The sequence below is a fragment of the Pristiophorus japonicus genome, chromosome 10 (genome assembly GCF_044704955.1).
Source record: "Pristiophorus japonicus isolate sPriJap1 chromosome 10, sPriJap1.hap1, whole genome shotgun sequence".
Taxonomy (NCBI): domain Eukaryota; kingdom Metazoa; phylum Chordata; class Chondrichthyes; family Pristiophoridae; genus Pristiophorus; species Pristiophorus japonicus.
Window position 1 is genome coordinate 90652736 of NC_091986.1, and position 22807 is coordinate 90675542.

The window sequence follows — 22807 nt, forward strand, 5'->3', positions numbered from 1 at the left end:
TTAACTGCGCAGATAGCAGTTAACGGGTATGATGTAATTGGCATCACGGAGACATGGCTCCAGGGTGACCAAGGCTGGGAACTCAACATCCAGGGGTATTCAACATTTAGGAAAGATAGACAGAAAGGAAAAGGAGGCGGGGTGGCATTGCTGGTTAAAGAGGAAATTAATGCAATAGTAAGAAAGGACATTAGCTTGGATGATGTGGAATCGGTATGGGTGGAGCTGCGGAATATCAAGGGGCAGAAAACGCCAGTGAGAGTTGTGTACAGACCACCAAACAGTAGTAGTAAGGTTGGGGACAGCATCAAACAAGAAATTAGGGATGCATGCAATAAAGGTACAGCAGTTATCATGGGTGACTTTAATCTACATATTGATTGGGCTAACCAAACTGATAGCAATGCGGTGGAGGAGGATTTCCTGGAGTGTATTAGGGATGGTTTCCTAGACCAATATGTTGAGGAACCAACCAGGGGCTGGTCATCCTAGACTGGGTGATGTGTAATGAGAAAGGACTAATTAGCAATCTTGTTGTGCGAGACCCCTTGGGGAAGAGTGACCATAACATGGTAGAATTCTTTATTAGGATGGAGAGTGACACAGTTAATTCAAAAACTCGGGTCCTGAACTTAAGGAAAGGTAACTTCGATGGTTTGAGGCGTGAATTGGCTAGAATAGACTGGCGAATGATACTTAAAGGGTTGACGGTGGATAGGCAATGGCAAACATTTAAAGATCACATGGATGAACTTCAGCAATTGTACATACCTGTCTGGAGTAAAAATAAAACTGGGAAGGTGGCTCAACTGTGGCTAACAAGGGAAATTAAGGATAGTATTAAATCCAAGGAAGAGGCATATAAATTGGCCAGAAAAAGCAGCAGACCTGAGGACTGGGAGAAATTTAGAATTCAGCAGAGGACGACAAAGGGTAATTAAGAGGGGGAAAATAGAGTACGAGAAAAAGCTTGCCGGGAACATAAAAACTGACTGCAAAAGCTTCTATAGATATGTGAAGAGAAAAAGATTAGTGAAGATAAACGTGGGTCCCTTGCAGTCGGATTCAGGTGAATTTATAATGGAGAACAAAGACATGGCAGACAATTGAACAAATACTTTGGTTCTGTCTTCACGAAGGAAGACACAAATAACCTTCCGGAAGTACTAGGGGATCGAGGGTCTAGTAAGAAGGAGGAACTGAAGGAAATCCTTATTAGGCGGGGAATTGTGTTAGGGAAATTGATGGGATTGAAGGCTGATAAGTCCCCGGGGCCTGATAGTCTGCATCCCAGAGTACTTAAGGAAGTGACCCTAGAAATAGTGGATGCATTTGTGATCATTTTCCAACAGTCTATCGACTCGGAATCAGTTCCTATGGACTGGAGGGTAACTAATGTAACACCACTTTTTAAAAAGGGAGGGAGAGAAAAAGGGGTTATTATAGACCGGTTAGCCTGACATCAGTGGTGCGGAAAATGTTGGAATAAATTATTAAGGATGAAATAGCAGCGCATTTGGAAAGCAGTGACAGGATCGGTCCAAGTCAGCATGGATTTATGAAAGGGAAATCATGCTCGACAAATCTTCTGGAATTTTTTGAGGATGTAACTAGTAGAGTGGACAAGGGAGAACCAGTGGATGTGGTGTATTTGGACTTTCAAAAGGCTTTTGACAAGATCCCACACAAGAGATTGGAGTGAAAAATCAAAGCACATGGTATTGGGGGCAATATACTGGTGGATAGAGAACTGGTTGGCAGACAGGAAGCAGAGAGTCGGGATAAACAGGTCCTTTTCAGAATGACAGGCAGTGACTAGTAGAGTGCCGCAAGGCTCAGTGCTGGGACCCCAGCTCTTTACAATATACATCAATGATTTGGATGAAGGAATTGAGTATAATATCTCCAAGTTTGCAGAGGACACTAAACTGGGTGGCAGTGTGAGCTGTGAGGGGGATGCGAAGAGGCTGCAGGGTGACTTGGACAGGTTAGGTGAGTGGGCAAATGCATGGCAGATGCAGTATAATGTGGATAAATGTGAGGTTATCCACTTTGGGGGCAAAAACACAAAGACAGACTATTATCTGAATGGTGGCAGATTAGGAAAAGGGGAGGTGCAACAAGACCTGGGTGTCGTGGTTCATCAGTCATTGAAAGTTGGCATACAGGTACAGCAGGCGGTAAAGGCAAATGGTATGGTGGCCTTCATAGCTAGGGGATTTGAGTATAGGAGCAGGGAGGTCTTACTGCAGTTTTACAGGGCCTTGGTGAGGCCTCACCTGGAATATTGTGTTCAGTTTTAGTCTCCTAATCGGAGGAAGGACGTTCTTGCTATTGAGGGAATGCAGCGAAGGTTCACCAGACTGATTCCCGGGATGGCTGGACTGACATCGGCGGAGAGACTGGATCAACTCGGCCTTTATACATTGGAGTTTAGAAGGATGAGAGGGGACCTCATAGAAACATACAAGATTCTGACGGGGACAGGTTAGATGTTCCCGATGTTGGGGAAGTTCAGAACCAGGGGACACAGTCTTAAGATAAGGGGTAAGCCATTTAGGACTGATGAGGAGAAACTTCTTCACTCAGAGTTGTTAACCTGTGGAATTCCCTACCGCAGAGTTGTTGATGCCAGTTGATTGGATATATTCAAGAGGGAGTTAGATATGGCCCTTACGGCTAAGGGGATCAAGGGGTATGGAGAGAAAGCAGGAAAGGGGTACTGAGGGAATGAGAATAAGAGGCCACCCATTTAGAACTGAGATGAGGAGGAATTTCTTCTCTCAGAGGGTCGTAAATCTGTGGAATTCTCTGCCCCAAAGAGCTGTGGAGGCTTGGTCATTGAATATATTTAAGGTTGGAGATAGACAGATTTTTGAGAGATAAGGGAGTGAAGGGTTATGGGGAGCGGGCAAGGAAGTGGAGCTGAGCCCAAGATCAGATCAGCCATGATCTTATTAAATGGTGGAGCAGGCTCGAGGGGCTAAATGGCCTACTCCTGCTTCTTTGTTCTTATGTGACTGACCTGATCAATAGTGGCACTATACCTATGTTTCTGGGATCCAATTAGTCAAAGGGATACACACATAGTATGCCTCTATTTCTATAATCGTCATCTCTATTTAATAGATACAAAACTTAATAGGCAAGAATTTACTGTCAAAGTATTCGTGAAGCTAATGTCGCTCAGTTATTTATGCGCAAATCAGACACCAATCAGGCGAGCGCAGATAAAAGTGAAAATCCGGAATTTGCCGTCCGAGATGCGTTGCTCCTCCGCAAGCTGTGTGAAAACGGTATCTCGTCATCTGGGTCCCCATTCAAAAGTATTGAACAGTGTGAGGTTCCCGTACTTACATTGTAGATACAGACTAAACTCGCCGTAGAAAGGTAGGGCTTGTACATTTCAGTCTAAGCCCCTTATTTAATGGTGTGATGAGTCTTAATTACTTCCAAACAACCTCTCTGGCACTGACAATTATATTTTACAAGTGTGCAGTCTCATTCCTTCAGATTTTAATTGTTCTTTCTTAATCCAATCTTTCTTTATTTCGCTTTGTGTACCTGATTTAATGTTGAATTCATATCCTGGTTCAGACTGCTGTTTATTAACAATACTTCAATCTGATTGATTATGGAGGTAGAGTTGCTTGCCCTGCTCACATAGGTCCCAGATACCCTGTAGGTTGGCTAGCACTAACTTACAGTAACTTCAAGTGCAAAAGGTCACAGAAATTAAATGGGCAAGGCTTACAAATGGCGAGTGCTGTTCGTTCGCTGGCTACAGTGAATTCTGGCTCAGTATAGATATTATTTATCATCTTTTGCATGAAGTATTTATCATGTTGAAAACAATGGGAGCTGACTGCATGTGACAGCCAGCGTGTTCAGGACATGATGCAGGTTTCCAGTTAATGGACTACATTAATACATTATAAAAATACTGCTTTGACTAAAAATTTGGAACATCTTTCTGAAACTCTCTTCATAAATACAGATTTAGCATTATTGTTAAATCTACAGACAAAATGAAACACAAATACCTTATTATCTTTTATTGTGTAATGGCACAGACTTTGTCTTTGGCCAAATCTTTTTGCAATTTCTATAGCAATTCTGTCTGGATCCACAAAAGGAAAATGAGCCAAATCTTGTTGTATCTGTGGAAAAGACTGAGGACAGTGCATGTCCTTGTACCACTTGGTTCCATCTTCTTGTGAACAGTCACAGGACTCATGGTACACATGGCCTGTAAGGGAAAAAACATATTCACTATTACAATTAACCTCCCAAATAAAATCACAAGTCACCAAAATAATAAGATAGTTGTACCATTAAACTCTTATTTAGCCATGCATGACCTCAGAGTGCAATCCATTTTACTTTTTGAATATAAATGTAAATTTGGATCATTGCAAACTCATTGTGTAATATCTGTGTTGACAGTCTGTAAAAGTCTACAGCAATAACAGTGAAGATGTATTAATGGGCAACATATGACACTGTATGAGCAACATTGCATTTATAGTAAATTATTGGAACTGGTACACATCATATATGGCTCACTGACTAAAATATGTAACATTGTAGAAAGTGTTCTTAACTTCTTCGTGTGGCACATAAAGACTATGCTATACATAGGAAATTGCACCAGTGACAACGTATAATGGGAATTCTTTCACAAATGTGAAAGTCACATAAATCACAAACACCACAAATACAAGTTAAACAAGCCCCTTAATATATAAAGATTTAAATTATATTTGTGACATATAACATTCTAAATATACAGTACCTGATGCTCCTACAACCCAGCAACTCTCGTTTGTAAAGCTCCTACATCCAACAACCACAACTCAAATACTGCTGCATGGTGTTTGGGAGCACTAGGAAGGGAGTATCATGCACTGGTAAGAAAGGGTTTTCAGGTACACATGCACTGGGGTTGGGGTGAACAGTGGAGTCCTGGGGTGTGAGATATGAATCCTTCAGAATAGTAGCGTTAGAATGGAGCTGGAAAAGTGGGGAAACATTTAGGAGGAGGAGGAGGGGGGGAGATTACTTTGTGAGAGAATATTGGGTGGGGATCCTGGGAGATGGAAATGCCAGTGTTTTAGGTTTTCCCGAAAATAGGTCAGCAGTGAGGGAAAAGCATTGGGGCTTGGCGGAGGGGTGGGGCGGGAGTAGCAAGAGGTGATAGGAGAAAAAGGCGTAAGAGCTCAGGGTGTATGGGCCCAAGTTTGCCCCCAGGCTTAGAACGGCGCATCCCCGTATGGTGCGCCGACTTTTTAGAATAGAAACGGCGCCTATTATTTACCTTGGTATTCTCCCCTCCTTCCGGTCGATCCAGGTCCTTGGCGCAGCGCAGCAGAACGCGTGGAGGGTGGAGCCAGATCCCGGTACTGAAAACAGTGCCAGGACCTCTGCACATGCGCGCTCGAGTGTGCGCACATGTGCAGTAGCTCCTCGCCCCGAGGCTGCGTGGGAGGGGCCCGAAGCACGCCGCCCCTAGCCCTGGCCGAATGGGCTCACTGGGGCGGCGAAGATCGGACTCGGGCATCCCTTCCTCCCGTTCAGCTCCCGCTACCCCCACCGCCGTTCAGCTCCCATTTCCCCCCCCCTCCCTCCCGTTCAGCTCCCGGTCCCCCGCCTCCCTCCCGTTCAGCTCCCGCTCCTCCCTCCCCTCCCGTTCAGCCGTTCCCCCTCCTCCCTCCCTTCCTCGGCGGGGCCTGCCCACCCAGCATCTTGCTGGGGCGGGCCCCGCCCGAAGTCTTCGGCCTGGCTTCCTTTCGTTGGCGGGGTCCATACAGCCTCTCCCTCGTCTCCCCCCCTTTTCCTCTCCTCCCCCCTCCTCTCCTCCCCCCCCTCCCTCCAATTCCAGAGAGACACTCTGACAGAGAGAGAGAGAGAGATTGACAGAGAGAGAGAGAGACACCGGCAGGGGGGGGGGGGGCGTCCCAGCATGCTGTAGGAGGGCTCCTGGTGCTGTAGTCGGTGAGTAGAAACTTAATTTTTTATTTATTGATTTTTAAATTTTTTGTTATTATTTTTAAAAAATTTTTTGATTGATTTATTGGTTGATTTATCATTTATTATTGATGATGGCGCTTTATTTGTAAAAGTGAAGTGTTTAATGTTTGTAAACGCCCCCCCACCCCCGCCTGCATCTCTCGTTCTCCATGCCTGATTTATAAGTGCAGGCAAGGTTTTTTTGAGCGTACAAAAATCTACACTTACTCCATTCTAAGTTAGTTTGGAGTAAGTTTTCGCTGCCTTAACTTGCAAAACAGGTGTAAATGGTTGGACACGCCTCCTTTTGAAAAAAAAATCTGTTCTAAAATGGAACTATTCTAACTCACTCGAACTGGAGCAAACTAAATGCCGAGAATTGCAATTTCTAAGATGCTCCATTCTAAACTAGTTGCTCCAAGCCGAAACTTGAGCCCATTATGTGCATATTTGTGTGGAAGCAATATTATAGGGCTTGACTACGATTTAAAGTTAGTTAAATATGTGGCAAATTTTATGTTCCCTTTTTTAAAGCACAGGATACAGAGGAAGATGGTAATCAAAATGTTCCATGCAACTAGGTTCCAGGATGAACCCTGAAATTGGTGTGTATGACGGCACACTCTCAGCGTCGACAGGCCTTCCGCATGAGCCACGAAAAAGCAATCGCTGGTGCAGAGTTGGGCTATTTGCGATTGTGTACGGAAGTCTTACGGTTGATGCATGCAGAAGCAGGGCCTGTTTGCATCAGCGTAAAGGTATATCTAAGCCATTAATAAAACATTTTCATTTCCTCAATTATGCACATAGACTGCATGAAATGAGTTTCTGCAAACACAGGCCCAGTTTTAATGGTATAAAATTATCAAAAAAATTTACATTCTTTGAGGTTGGTGGAATGAAGGCAATTACGAATAAAATTCCAAATCTGTAAATTATATTTTTATTAGATTCCACCTTTGTGATTGGAGAACCAGGCCCATATAAAACAATATTAATTCAGAAATTCTGAAAGGTTCGCTTACGCACTGCCTGTGTCCCACGGATACCCACCCCCAGCCCTTCCCTGTCCCCTCCTCCCCCTACCCGCTCCCTTCTCCCCCACCCCACGGCTCCCCCCCCCGCCCCTCTACTCCCACCTCCTCGCCTCCCTCCTCCAGATCCCCTCCTCCCCCTCCCTCCTCCTCCCTCTCCCCCCTCCCCTCCTCTCCCCCCCTCCTCCTCCTCCTCCCCTCCCTCTCCACCCCCTCCTCCATCTCCTCCTCCCTCTCCCCCTCCTCCCCCCTCCTCCTCCTCCCCCCTCCTCCTCCCCCCCACTCCTCCCTCTCCCCCTCCTCCTCCTCCTCCTCCCTCTCCCCCTCCCCCATCTCCTCCTCCCCTCCTCCTCCCTCTCCCCCCCTCCTCCTCCCTCTCCCTCCCTCCACCTCCCTCTCCCCTCCTCCCTCTCCCTCCCTCCTCCTCCCTCCTCCTCGTCCCTCTCCCCCCCGCCTCCTCCTCCCCCTCCCTCTCCCTCCTCCTCCCTCTCCCCCCCTCCTCCTCCTCCCTCTCCCTCCTCCTCCTCCTCCTCCTCCTCCTCCCTCTCCCCCCCCACCTCCTCCCTCTCCCCCCCATCCCCTCCCTCTCCCCCCCATCCCTCTCCCTCCTCCTCCTCCCTCTCCCTCTCCCCCCCATCTCCTCCTCCCTCTCCCGCCCCCCTCCTCCTCCCTCTCCCCCCCCCTCTCCCCCCCCATCCCCCCCCTCCTCCTCCCTCTCCCCCCCATCCCCCCTCCTCCTCCCTCTCCCCCCCCATCCCCCCCTCCTCCTCCCTCTCCCCCCCATCCCCCCCCCTCCCTCCCTCTCCCCCCCCTCCTCCTCCTCCTCTTCCCCCCCTCCTCCGCCCTCTCCCCCCTCCTCCTCCGCCCTCCTCCTCCTCCCTCTCCCCCCTCCCTCCTCTCTCCCCACCCCTCTTCCCCCTCCTCCTCCCTCCCCCCTCTCCCTCTCCGCCCTCTCCCTCCTCCGCCCTCTCCCCCCCTCCTCCTCCCCCCTCCCCCCTCCTCCTCCTCCCCCTCCCTCTCTCCCCCCCCTCCCTCTCCCCCCTCCTCCTCCTCCTCCTCCTCCCTCTCCCCCCTCCTCCTTCCCTCTCTCCTGTATGGCTCAGAGACATTGGCCACGTACAGTCGACACCTCAAGTCGCTGGAGAAATACCACCAACGATGCCTCCACAAGATCCGACAAATCCGCTGAGAAGACGCACCAACATTAGCGTCCTCGACCAGACCAACATCCCTAGCATTGAAGCACTGACCACACTTGATCAGCTCCATTGGGCAGGCCACATTGTCCGCGTGCCAGACACAAGACTCCCAAAGCAAGCGCTCTATTCGGAACTCCTTCATGGCAAACGAGCCAAAGGTGGGCAGAAGAAACGTTACAAGGACACCCTCAAAGCCTCCCTGATAAAGTGCAACATCCCCACTGACACCTGGGAGTCCCTGGCAAAAGATCGCCCTAAATGAAGAAAGTGCATCCGGGAGGGCGCCGAGCACCTTGAGTCTCACTGCCGAGAGCATGCAGAAATCAAGTACAGGAAGCGGAAAGAGCGTGCGGCAAACCTGTCCCACACTCCCTTACCCTCAACAACTATCTGTTCCTCCTGTGACAGGGACTGTGATTCTCGTATTGGACTGTTCAGCCACCTAAGGACTCATTTTAAGAGTGGAAGCAAGTCTTCCTCAATTCCGAGGGACTGCTGCTGATGATGATGATGATGACTGTGTGCTTCACACAAACGGCATCTAGCCCTTAGCCTCTCTGTTAATGGCTCAGATTTTGCAGTCAACGGCGAAGTGACAATGCTCACGGCTGACCTCGAAGAAAGCTGCCCACAAAGATCTAGCGATCTCGGTGGCATTGATTTATCCTTTCCTGACATTAATTTGACTCTGGCGTCAAGTCTAGGGAATCTCCAGTGTCCAGCCACAGTGATGTCATCAAACTGTCTAAGCAGCCAATCACACTGAAAAATTCTCAGACATCAAATCAGGAAGTAAAATGCACTGATTATGCTTCACTTATTTATAAATTTTGCGGTGAGCGAAATAAAGAATGGGACATACACACGGGATTAAAAGGTAGAAGCTGAACTATCAAACAAAATTAAAAATATATATTTTTTATTATATTAAAAAAATAATGAATTTTTAACAATAGAAAAATTTGGCATTCCACAAATATAAAATCTGTATTTCAGGGCCAGAAAGGTTGTTCAACAGTAATTATGATTTAGTACGCCATTAAAAACTTAGTTACAGTTCATTCAAAAGGCTTAACTTTTGTTTTTTTTAAAACTGCGATATTACAGCGTAAAAGGGGAAGTTCTTGTCAGTTCAGTGATTTCTCAAAGATTGTCATCTGCAGGGTCTTCAACAGTGCGTCCTGTGCAGGAGCAGGGAATCACTGATAGCAACTTCTGGATTTCCTTGTTTAACTGTGCATGTGCGGACGCCATAAGTTGCTGTCATTTTCACAGGGTAATAATGGCGTACACTGACAGTTTCACCGTCATTACAACTGCAAAGTCGGGGCCATTGTTAAGAACTTGCTGGATTTGCACTTTAATTGCCGATAAAACTCGCCACAGAAAGTTAAGGCTGGTGATTAAAATCGTAAGTCCACTTCTAACAATGTGATAATTGTTATTGCAATGCCAATCAACCTCTGGCCCAGAAAGGGCACAATTTAAACTGTTTATTCTTATTCCTGCATGTCGTAAATTGTTATTAGAGAATTTAAAAATGGCAATATTTTATTATTTTTTTTCTTACTTTTCTTGTCTTTTTTCTCTCTCTCTCGTAATCCAATCTTTAATTCCCTGTCTTTGTTTCTCTTTCTGTACCCGATTTCACTTTAATTCACCCTCTCTCCGTTGTTCCTATTTCTTTCACAATCCTTAAATCTCATTGGTTAAGGAGATATACTGTTGGTCCTGACATCTCATTGGTTAAGGAGACAGACTGTTGGTCCTGCCGTTCACCAAGGTCTCAGATGCCCTGTTGCCCTCACCACCCCATTATCAGCTCACACTTCCAGTAAATTATTGTGTTAAAATTGTTCGAGCTGAAAGGTGCAGGAAAATGTCTAACAGCGTACGCTGCAAGATGCCCCACTCCAGCAAGATTTGGCTCAATGTAATTGTATACCAACATGTTACAACATTTTGATGTTTCATGGTAAATATATAGAAAAATCACAAGTACCTTTTAAAACATATGGTGACCGACAGATGTGTTCATCTTGGAATTTAACTTCAATTACCAGGCTCCTGTAGCTTGAATACATTCTGTATCTGACAAGGAAAGATCCATCCTTCCGGTCCAATACTTGTACCCAAATCCGAGTGAATTGCTCGCCAGAGGAATAAATGTTCACTGTAAATGTATTTTCACCTGGTGAAGAAGTAAAGCTGTTGGGAAACGAGAATTATTAACACAAGTAACAATGCAAGAGTATACAATAGTGCATAGAGGTGTCTGGTACAGTGCAGATTTTAAATAGCCACAAAGACAAATATAAAATCAAAACCACACAGCACCATATAATTCTCCTGATCTTTAAGATGTATAATAGATTTTTTTAAATTTCTCATTCTGACAAATTGACAGCATGTCATCAGGGAAGTTGATTACACAGGTAAACAGTGCACTACGACTATTATTATCGTCTGCATGCCCAACACAAGACTCCCAAAGCAAGTGCTCCACTCGGAACTCCTATACGGCAAGCGAGCCCCAGGTGGGCAGAGGAAACACTTCAAGGACACCTTCAAAGCCTCCTTGATAAAATGCAATATCCCCACCGGCCCCTGGGAATCCCTGGCCCTAGACCGCCCTAAGTGAAGGAAGAGCATCCGGGAGGGCGCTGAGAGCATGCAGAAATCAAGTGCAGACAGCGGAAGCAGCATGCGGCAAATCAGACTCCCCACCCACCCCTTCCTTCAACCACTATCTGTCCCACCTGTGAAAGAGACTATAATTCCCTTATTGGACTGTACAGTCACCTGAGAACTCACTTTGAGAGTGGAAGCAAGTCTCCCTCGATTTCAAGGGACTGCCTATGATGATGATGACTATTAAATAGTTGACAACATTATATAGAAAATTAAAAAAACTGGAAATTATTCCAATACAATATTCTGAAAAAATGTTGACGACATAATTTACAATGATCTGAACTCCAAGTAATCACTCCCAATGCTCCCCCGCCCCACCACCACCATTTTGAATAACAATTTGAGGCTTATTGCAAGCAGCAGTTTTTTCAGCCTTTAAAATAAAGACAAGTGGAATAACAGACACTGATGCCAGTCCATTCAGTGTAGTCAATACATAGTAATGTCCACACCATAGCATTAATCATTACAATGTAATTGCCACAACATTTATTCAGTGATATTTAATAGCAAATTAGAGGAACTAATGCTATTAGTATGTACAAGAATTTAATCTGGACATTCTTACATGAGAATATACCAATTATTAAAAGTACAAGGGACAAATCCTAATAATATTTTTGTAAGAACACTAAGCAGTGTACAAATGATCTATTTTTAAATCACAAAACAATGATCCACTCATTCCCTAATAATGAAGAACTTTACAAATCCAGTCAGATTTTTGGCTGTTACAGAAAGAAAGAACCAATAATTCGGTGTCATTCTTGGCTCAATGATACCACCCTCACCAATGTGCCAGGTCACAGTTCAAGCCCCACTCCAGGATTTGAGCATCTAATCTCAGCTGACACAGCAGTACTGTTCTACTGCTGTGTAACTGCCCACACAGATAAAAGAAAAAAGATCCTATGGTTCTGTGAAGCACTGGGGAGTTCTGCTGGTGTCCAAGCCAATATTTATCTCTCAACCAACATCACTGGAGTTGGGCTTGAACCTCGATCTTCTGGGTAGGGAATCTACACATAACATGGTGACAAAGATGTGGATGGTGCCCAAATATTGGAAGACATTATTTTGCTTTAGATTTCTATAATTTTTTTATTATAATTATGGTCCTTACCTTGTACATAAACAGAATCTAACCACTCATTCTCCTCTGCCCAGTAACATTGGGCCCAAGTTTCCACAGGATAAAAAACGGGCGCCCCCCCCCCCCCAGAGCTGGGCGCCCGTTTTTCGCGCCTAAAACGGCGCCAGAAAAAAAACGCGCTATTCTCGAGCGCTTTGCAGCTCCTTGTCTGTTTGGCGCGTCGCCCAGGGGGGCGGAGCCTACACTCGCGCCGATTTTGTAAGTGGGAGGTGGCGGGTACTATTTAAATTAGTTTTTTTTCCTGCCGGCAACGCTGCGCGTGCGCGTTGCAGCGTTCTCGCATGCTCAGTGAAAAAAACATTGGCACTCGGCCATTTTTGTAGTTCTTTGTAGCTGTTTAATTTTTGAAATTTTTTTTAATAAAAGCACATTGCCATCAGCACTTGCAGCCTTCTCACTGTCTCCTTCCCCTCCCCACCCTCCACGGCAACAAACCGCTGTTTCCTTCCCCTCCCTCCCCGGCGGAAAACCGCTGTCTCCTTCCCCTCCCTCCCCTCCGCGGCAACAAACTGCTGTCTCCTTCCCCTCCACGGCAACAAACCGCAGTCTCCTTCCCCTCCCTCCCCTCCGCGGCAACAAACCGCTGTCTCCTTCCCCTCCACGGCAACAAACCGCTGTCTCCTTCCCCTCCACGGCAACAAACCGCTGTCTCCTTCCCCTCCCTCCCCTCCGCGGCAACAAACCGCTGTTTCCTTCCCCTCCGCGGCGGCAAACCGCTGTCTCCTTCCCCTCCCCCCCCCGCGGGAAAGAACGGGCGCCTCCTCTCCCCTCCCCCCCCCCCGCGGGCAGAACGGGCGCCTCCCCCCCCCCGCAGGAAAGAACGGGCGCCTCCTCTCCCCTCCCCCCCCCGCGCCCACGCGGGAAGAACGGGCGCCTCAGGCTGACTGCAGAATTCTCCGTGCCTGAAGCACTTTCACATAGGTAGGAAGATGGTTTATTTAATCTTTTCTTTGCTTATAAATGTTTATTCAGGTTGGATTTATTTGTATAATATTTGTAGAAGTATAAATAAGGATTTATTGTAGAATTTAATGAGTTCCCTTCCCCACCCCCCACCTCGTTCTGGACACCTAATTTGTAACCTGCGCCTGATTTTTTAATGTGTAGAACAGGTTTTTTCAGTTCTACAAAAATCTTCACTTGCTCCATTCTACTTTAGTTTGGAGTACGTTTTCACTGTGGAAACTTTGAAATCAGGTGTCAGTGGCCAGACACGCCCCCTTTTGAAGAAAAAATTCTGTTCCAAAGTAGAACTGTTCTACCTGACTAGAACTGCAGAAAAAAAAATGTGGAGAATTGCGATTTCTAAGATAGTCCGTTCTCCACCAGTTGCTCCTAAAAATCAGGCGCAAATCATGTGGAAACTTCGGCCCTATATGTTTAGAAATACCAAATTTTGGTCAAGTTCATTCCAATATGACCTTTTGATTTATTTCTAAGCCAGAGATTTCTTCCTTTACTTTTTCAAAGCTTTCTGTCCTATCCTCTTCTTAGGTTTCCACAATGTAACTGAGAGAATGGACCATTTAAGGTGTACAAATACATATTCAAGGGTGATTCTGCAGATATTCTCTCGCATCCTGTGAAGAATCACCAGTTTCTGCTCGATACCACCCCACAAATAGGGAAGTCAGCATTAAGGAGATTGAAGTGCAAACCTGTACCCTTCCTGATAGATTGTCTTCCTAGTACCTTCCATTATCACAGTGTCAAAAAAAAGATACTTAACCAGTGGAAGAGTAAAATCAACTTTACACTGCTATTGGGCAATATCTCAAAACTAATCACCTGCCCACCCTCTCAGAAGAGGAATGAAGGTTAAAGCTTACACAAGGTTCGGAACCAGGAGAAAATAAAATGGTAAAAAGGAGGCAAAATTAAAAAACAGAAAACATAAGAATGCTTTCTTTACTATTGGCTATTGTATGAGAATAAAACCAGAACACAGTATATAAAACTTTATTTTAAATATTAGACATCACTTTTCTGAAATAATTCTTTGAATTTTCATTATCATTTTAAATTTACGAAGGTAAAATGGGCAGGAAAAGCACTTTTGACAAAAAATTCCCAATAATCATTAGCTCTGATACGATGGGCCAAATGGCCTCCTTCTGTGCTGTAAACTTCTATGATCCTATGCTAACTTTAGTTTCCTTGAATTATCTTTGTAGGTTGCCAATGTTCGGCCTAAAAATAAATTGCTTTACAAGTAAAAATGTAAAGCATGCTTTACTTACTTGGCATTGTCTTCTTCTACAGCCTGAATATAGAAATATCGAGCTGGAAGAACTATGTTTGCATCCAGACCAGGCCCCCAAACTAAACTTCTCTTTTGACTTACTTTGGCTGTACTTTCAACTGCACAGTTCGTTATTGCAATAAAAAGAAAAGTACAAAATAACCATTTTTCTGGCATAGTAAAAAACTGTCTTGTAGGATGTAAGCAATTAAATACGAAAATAATTTTACGTCACTTGACCTAACTTCAGGTTTTTAATTTAAGAGTCCAGACTAAACGCGGCGGTCTGTCTGACTAAATTAATTTGTTCATTTTGTGCTTATTTAAACTACGCTAAATCTCAATGTTGTGGCCTTAACTTTCATCATATCGCCATCTACATCAGTTCAACGTGCCAAGTCGGTGAAGTGGGACATTGCCACAGCGCCAGCCGCTTGTCGGTGGCCACAGAGCCGCCGCTCAATGACGCAGCCTGTGCGCCCATTGCCTAAAAAGCAGCTCCGATAGGACGCGGCGCCGCTTTCGCTGCGCATGCGTACGATCTCAATGCCTGCTGGGAAACGTAGTCTTTTACTGGCGCCCAGGATTCTGCGCAAATTCCAAATCTGCCGGCAGCAGAAAGCGGGGTCAACACAGCGAATGTCATAGCGGAAACAACAGTGCTATGGGGAGCAATTAGATGAGAAACCCGGTGACTGCACTGTACCCAGCCCCGACCTTTCCGCCTCCGGTACTGTTTGTAACCGGCCGAGCGTTGGGTTCGTCAAAATCGAGCCGTTACTCCACCCCTTGGACACTACAAACACGAGCGAAAGAAGGGGGGTTGCTGTTACCTCATTGTATACAAACAGAGTAATGCATGTAATGTTGCAGTGTTACCTAACGATTGTGTTCACATTCTGTTAGACTAAAATCTTCCACCTTCCGCTCTCGCTGTAAGACATGTCCAGAGTGTTTCATTCTCTGACCCCGCGACTGGTTGAGATGGTCGCGTCGGAGAGTTGGTTGTGAGACGAAGGAGCTGGTGGAACCGAGCCGAAACGAGCCACTGTTACAGGTAACCTCAGTCCAGAGACTTTTTACAGACCCATAACCTGCAACAGCGTTGGGGTCAGATCGGATCACGGGGCTAATATTGTGAATTGTTTACCAATTACCATACTGTTAACTGGCAAACGGATTTTGTCCCCGGGAGTTAATGGCAGTCGATGGTTTTTAGTTATTCAACGGAAGTGCAAGTACCTGTGCAGACTGAAGATAACAGCAACTTGCATCTATATAGCACCTTTAACATAGTAAAACGTCCTAAGGCGCTTCATAATAGCACAAGAGTGCCTCTGGGAGTCCTCAACATTGACTCCGGACCCCATGAAGTCTCATGGCTTTAGGTCAAGCATGGCCAAAGAAACCTCCTGCTGATTACCACCTACTGCCATCCCTCAGCTGACGAATCAGTACTCCTCCATGTTGAATACCACTTGGAAGAAGCACTGAGAGTAGCAAGGCACAGAATGTACTTTGGGTGGGGGACTTAAATGTCCATCACCAAGAGTGGCTCAGTAGCACCACTACTGATTGAGCTGGCCAAGTCCTGACGGACATAACTGCCAGACTGGGCCTGTGGCAGGTGGCGAAAGAACCAACACGAGGGAAAAGCTTACTTGACCTCGTCGCCAATCTGCCTGTCGCAAATGCATCTGTCCGTGGCAATATTGGTAGCAGTGACCACCACATAGTCCCTGTGGAGACGAAGTCCTGTTTTCACACTGAGGACACCTTCCATCGTGTTGTGTGGCACTACCACTATACTAAATGGGATAGATTCAGAACAGATCAAACAGCTTAAAACTGGGCATTCATGAGGCGCTATGGGCCATCAGCAGCAGCAGAATTGCATTCCACTATAATCTGGTAGCCTGGCATATCCCTCACTCCACTGATGAGTGTAGAAGAACATGCCAGGAGCAGCACCACATGTACCTAAAAATGAGGTGCCAACCTGGGGAAGCTACAACACAGGACTATATGCATGCTAAACAGCGGAAGCCGCATGCTATAGACTGAGCTAAGCGATCCCACAATCAACAGATCAGATCAAAGCTCTGCTTCCTGTCACATCCAGTCGTGAATGGTGGTGGACAATTAACAACTAACGGGAGGAGGAGGCTCCATGAACATCCCCATCCTAAATTATGGCAGAGCCCAGCACCACCCAAGTGCAAAAGACAAAGCTGAAGCATTTGCAACCATCTTCAGTCAGAAGTGTCAAGTGGATGATCCATCTCGGCCTCCTCTGGAGGTCCCCACCAACACACAAGCCAGTCTTCAGCCAATTCGATTCACACCACGTGATATCAAGAAACAGCTGAGCGCACTGCATACAGCAAAGGCTATGAGCCCTGACAACATCCTGGCTGTCATGCTGAAGACTTGTGCTGGAGAACTAGCAGTGCCTGTAGCCAAACTGTTCCAGTACAGTTACAACACTGGCATCTGCCTAACAATGTGGAAAACTGCCCAGCTATGTTCTGCCCACAAAAAGCAGGACAAATCCAATCCAGCCAATTACCGCCCCCATCAGTCTACATCTCAATCATCAGCAAAGTGATGGAAGGTGTCATCAACAGTGCTATCAAGTGGCATTTACTCACCAATAACTTGCTCACCGATGCACAGTTTGGATTCCGTCAGGCTCACTTGGCTCCAGACCTCATTATAGCCTTGGTTCAAATATGGACAAAAGAACTGAATTTAGATGTGAGGTGAGAGTGACTGCCCTTGACATCAAGGCAGCATTTGACCGAGTGTGGCACCAAAGAGCCCTAGTAAAGTTGAAGTCAATGGGAATTGGGGGGGGGGGGGGGGGGGGGGGGAAGCTCTCCACTGGCTGGAGTCATACCTAACACAAAGGAAGATGGTTGTGGTTGTTTGAGGTCAGTCATCTCAGCCCAAGGACATTGCTGCAGGAGTTCCTCAGGTCAGTTTTCGAGGTCCAACCATCTTCATCTGCTTCATCCATGACCTTCCCTCTATCATAAGGTCAGAAGTGGGAATGTTCGCTGATTGCACAGTGTTCTGCTCTATTCACAACTGCTTAGATAATGAAGCAGCCCATGCTCGCATGCAGCAAGACCTGGACAACATTCAGGCTTGGGCTGATAAGTGGCAAGTAACATTCGTGTCACAGAAGTGCCAGGCAATGACAATCTCCAACAAGAGAGAGTCTAACCACCATCCCTTGACAGTCAATGCATTACCATCGCCGAATCCCCCACCATTAACATCCTAGGGGCCACCATTGACCACAAACTTAACTGGATCAACCACATAAATACTGTGGCTACAAGAGCAGGTCAGAGACTGGCTATTCTGTGGCGAGTGTCTCCCTTCCTGACTCCCCAAAGCCTTTCCACCATCTACAAAGCTCAAGTCAGTGTGATGGAATATTCTCCACTTGCCTGGATGAGTGCAGCTCCAACAATGCTCAACACCATCCAGGACAAAGCAGCCTGCCCGATTGGCACCCCATCCATCACCTTAAACATTCACTCCCTCCTCCACCACTGGCGCACCATATCTGCAGTGTGTACCATCTACAAGATGCACTGCAGCAACTCGCCAAGGCTTCTTCGACAGCACCTGCCAGACCCACGACCATTACCTCCTAGAAGGACAAGGGCAGCAGGTGCATGGGAACACCATCACCTCCAAGTTACTCACCATCCTGACTTGGAAATATATCACCATTCCTTCAGTGTTGCTGGGTCAAAATCCTGGAACTCCTGCCCTAAGCACTACGGGAGTACCTTCACCATACAGGCTGTAGCAGTTCAACAAGCGGCTCACCACCAACTTCTTAAGGGCAATTAGGGATGGGCAATAAATGCTGGCCCTGTCAGCGCCACCCACATCCCATGAATTAATTCCAAAAAAAATTCAAACAAAATTTGGCACCGAGCCACATAAGATATTATGACCGGTCAAAGGTTGGTCAAAAAGGTAAGTTTTAAAAAGTGTCTTGAAGGAGAAGAGATATCTCAAAAGGCAGAGAGGTTTAACGAGGGAATTTCAGAGCTTAGGGTCTAGGCAGATGAAGGCATGTCTGTTAACGATGGAGAGATGAAAATCGGGGATGCACAAAGGGCCAGAATTGAAAGAACGCAGAGATCTTGGAGGGTTGTGGAGCTGGATGAGATGACAGAAATAAGGAGGGGGTGAGGCCATGGAGGGATTTGAAAATAAGGATAAGAATTTTAAAATTATGCATTGCAGGACCGAGAACCAACGTAGGACAGGGAGCACAAGAGTGATGGGTGAACGGGACTTAGTGCAAGTTAGGATACGGGCAGCAGAGCTCAAGTTTATGGAGGGTAGAAGATGGGAGGCCGGCCAGCAGAGCATTGGAATAGTCGAGTCTAGAGGTAACAAAAGGCATGGATGAGGGTTTCAGCAGCAGATGAGCTGAAGTGGAGCAGAGATTGGTGATGTTGGCAGAGGTGGAAGTAGGCAGTAGTGGTGATGGAGAGGATATGGGGTCAAAAGCTCAGCTCGGGGTCAACTACGATGCCATGGTTGCAAATGATCTAGTTCAGCTTCAGACAGTGGCCAGGGAGAGGGATGGAGTTGGCTAGGGAAGGAGTTTGTGGCGGGGACCGAAGATAATGGCTTTGCTCTTCCTAATATTTAGTTTAAGGAAATTTCTGCTCATCCAGTGCTGTTTGACAATTTGGAGAAAGTGGAGCGGTCGAGAGGTGATGATGAGGTAGAGCTGAGTGTTGTCAGCCTACATGTGAAACCTGACATTGTGTTTTAAGATGATGTCACTGAGGGGCAGTAACAAGATAAGAAATAGGATGAGCCCAATGATATATCCTTGGGGGACTTAAGAGGTAATGGTGCAGGAGTAGGATGCGAGCCATTGCAGGTGATTCTCTGGCTACGACTGGGTAGATAAGAATGAAAACAGGCAAGGACAGTCCCAACCAGCTGGACCACAGAAGAGAAGCGTTGGATGAGGATGGTGTGGTCAACCGTGTCAAAGACTGCAGATGGGTCGAGAAGGGATAATTTACCACGGTTACAGTCACATAGGATGTCATTTATGACTTGGATAACGGCGTTTCAATGCTGTGGTAGTGCGTAATTCTGTTTGGAGAGGTTCAAACATGGAGTTGCCGGTTCGAGATTAATGTAAAAGATGTCATTTTAAATTTAAGCTTAGCTGCTTCTAGACTAACATTAGTAGGAAAATAGATAAGGCTGAATGCTGCCTACAGGAGAAATGCTTCCAGAATCTCATAGAAACAGAAAACAAGTGCAGGAGTAAGCCATTCGGCCCTTCGAGCCTGCACCACCATTCAACAAGATCATGGCTGATCATTCACCTCAGTACCCCTTTTCTGCTTTCTCTCCATACCCCATTGATCCCTTTAGCTGCAAGGGCCATATCTAACTCCCTCTTGAATATATCCAACTAACTGGCATATCCAACAACTCTCTGCAGTAAAGAATTCCACAGGTTAACCACTCTCTGAGTGAAGAAGTTTCTCCTCATCTCAGACCTAAGTGGCTTACCCCTTATCCTTAGACTATGTCCCCTGGTTCTGGACCTCTCCAACATCGGGAACATTCTTCCTGCATCTAACCTGTCCAGTCCCGTCAGAATTTTATATGTTTCTATGAGATCCCCTCTCATTCTTCTAAACTCCAGTGAATACAGGCCCAGTCGATCCAGTCTCTCCTCATATGTCAGGTCCTGTCATCCCGGGAATCAGTCTGGTGAACCTTCACTGTACTCCCTCAATAGCAAGAATGTCCTTCCTCAGATTAGGAGACCAAAACTGAACACAATATTCCAGGTGAGGCCTCACTAAGGCCCTGTACAATTGCAGTAAGACTTCCCTGCTCCTATACTCAAATCCTCTAGCTGTGAAGGCCAACATACCATTTGCCTTCTTCACCGCCTGCTGTACCTGCATGCCAACTTTCAATGACTGATGTACCAAGACACCCAGGTCTCGTTGCACATCCCCTTTTCCTAATCTGCCACCATTCAGATAATATTCTGCCTTCGTGTTTTTGCCACCAAAGTGGATAACCTCACATTTATCCACATTATACTGCATCTGCCATGCGTTTGCCCACTCACCTAACCTGTCAAGTCACCCTGCAGCCTATTAGCGTCCTCCTCACAGCTCACACCACCACCCAGCTTAGTGTCGTCTGCAAACTTGGAGATATTACACTCAATTCCTTCATCCAAATCATTAATGTATATTGTAAATAGCTGGGGTCCCAGCACTGAGCCCTGCGGCACCCCACTAGTCACTGCTTGCCAATCTGAAAAGAACCCGTTTATCCCAACTCTCTGTTTCCTGTCTGCCAACCAGTTCTCTATCCACGTCAGTACATTACCCCCAATACCATGTGCCTTAATTTTGCACAGCAATCTCTTGTGTGGGAACTTGTCAAAAGCCTTTTGAAAGGCCAAATACACCACATGCACTGGTTCTCCCTTGTCCACTCTACTAATTACCTCCTCAAAAAATTTCTAGAAGATTTATCAAGCATGATTTCCCTTTCATAAATCCACGCTGACTTGGACCGATCCTGTCACTACTTTCCAAATGCGCTGTTATTTCATCTTTAATAATTGATTCCAACATTTTTCCCACTACTGATGTCAGGCTAACCGGTCTATAATTACCCATTTTCCCTCTCCCTCCTTTTTTAAAAAGTGGTATTACATTAGCTACCCTCCAGTCCATAGGAACTGATCCAGAGTCGATAGACTGTTGGAAAATGATCACCAATGCATCCACTATTTCTAGGGCCACTTCCTTAAGTGCTCTGGGATGCAGACTATCAGGCCCTGGGGATTTATCGGCCTTCAATCCCATCAATTTCCCCAACACCATTTTCTGCTTAATAAGGATTTCCCTCAGTTCCTCCTTCTCACTAGACCCTCGGTCCCCTAGTATTTACAGAAGGTTATTTGTGTCTTCCTTCGTGAAGACAGAACCAAAGTATTTGTTCAGCTGGTCCACCATTTCTTTGTTCCTCACTATAAATTCACCTGAATCTGACTGCAAGGGACCTAAGTTTGTCTTCATTAATCTTTTTCTCTTCACATATCTACAGAAGCTTTTGCAGTCAGTTTTTATGTTCCCAGCAAGCTTCCTCTCATACTCTATTTCCCCCCTCCTAATTAAACCCTTTGTCCTCCTCTGCTGACTTATACAATTCTCCCAGTCCTCAGGTTTGCTGCCTTTTCTGGTCAATTTATATGTCTCTTCCTTGGATTTAACACTATCCTTAATTTCCCTTGTTAGCCACGTTGAGCCACCTTACCCGTTTTATTTTTACTCCAGACAGGGATGTACAATTGTTGAAGCTCATCCATGTGATCTTTAAATGTCTGCCATTGCCTATCCATCGTCAACCCATTAAGTATCACTCGCCAGTCGATTCTAGCCCATTCACGTCTCATACCATCGAAGTTACCTTTCCTTAAGTTCAGGACCCTAGTTTCTGAATTAACTGTGTACTCTCCATCTTAATAAAGAATTCTACCATATTATGGTAACTCTTTCCCAAGGGGCCTCACACAACTAGATTGCTAATTAGTCCTTTCTCATTACACATCACCCTTGATTGAAGTCAATCTTCTGTGTAAATTATTTTTTGTGCATGTGCCTTTTAACCTGCTGTGCGGCCCATTCAAATTTTCGTGCATGAGCAGTTATTCCCATTGTAAAACCGATGAGCGGCCTGTGCAGGACCTCTGGACGACTGCCCAGCCAAGCAGCTTGTGGGACTGTTGATTGCAGTTAATAAAAGTCAGGCTAAACCAGTTGGGAAAAGTCTTATTTTTATAGATTAGTTATTGTATACTGGAGGTGCTACAGTACTTTGTTGTTTCAAAATAATTTGGAACGGATATATTTCTAGAGATTTCTGGTTAAGAAATAGTTTACTCTGACGTGATTTCAGACCACAGTCTGACCCTATGAAAATTTAATGGCCCAAATTTTGTGTTTGTAATGACGGCAAAACTGTCAACATTCGCCGTCATTACTCCGTGAAACTGACCGCAACTTCTAGCATCCACACGTGCGCAGTTAAATGCGGAAATCCAGAGGTTGCTGTCAGTGATTCCCCGCTCCTCCACGTGGTATGCTATTGAAGTCGTCACGGATCGAAATCTTGGAAATCCCCTGAATTGACATGAACTTCCACTTTTTATGCTCTAATCTCACTGTAAAAATCCTCAAAAGTTAAGCCTTATTGAGTGAGGTGTAACTGGATTTTTAACGGTGGTCTAAGTTAGAATTGCTGCTGAACGACTTCTTTGGCCCTGAAAAACTAATTTTATATTTGTGGAATGTCAAATTTTTCCATTATGATAATTCTATAGATTTTGTAAATAATGTTTTTAAAAGTTTGTTTATGATATTTCAGCTTCTACCTTAATCCC

General features: G+C 45.7%; 2 protein-coding genes and 1 long non-coding RNA gene across 4 annotated transcripts in view; 2 read left to right on the plus strand and 1 right to left on the minus strand.

Moving 5' to 3' along the window:
- LOC139275023 (uncharacterized) overlaps positions 1 to 6650 on the plus strand; it is a 40132-nt gene extending 33482 nt beyond the window's left edge. Inside the window, exon 3 of the long non-coding RNA XR_011595657.1 lies at positions 6549 to 6650. This is a non-coding gene — a long non-coding RNA (uncharacterized lncRNA). The remainder of the gene's footprint in view (positions 1 to 6548) is intronic.
- poglut2 (protein O-glucosyltransferase 2) overlaps positions 1 to 14788 on the minus strand; it is a 75234-nt gene extending 60446 nt beyond the window's left edge. Inside the window, exons 1-3 of one of the 2 annotated variants that reach the window (XM_070891887.1) lie at positions 14330 to 14788; positions 10245 to 10450; positions 4044 to 4249 (exon numbers count right to left, since the gene is read on the minus strand). In XM_070891887.1, coding sequence (XP_070747988.1) covers positions 4044 to 4249; positions 10245 to 10450; positions 14330 to 14508 — 591 coding nt within the window. In that variant the 5' untranslated portion in view covers positions 14509 to 14788. Of the gene's footprint in view, positions 1 to 4043; positions 4250 to 10244; positions 10451 to 14329 lie in introns of those variants that run through there. The other variant, XM_070891888.1, reaches the window with a different exon arrangement.
- A 111-nt stretch (positions 14789 to 14899) lies between these two features.
- ercc5 (excision repair cross-complementation group 5) overlaps positions 14900 to 22807 on the plus strand; it is a 287038-nt gene continuing 279130 nt past the window's right edge. The window contains exon 1 of the mRNA XM_070891281.1: positions 14900 to 15388. The gene's annotated coding sequence lies outside the window, so the exon portion shown is untranslated. The remainder of the gene's footprint in view (positions 15389 to 22807) is intronic.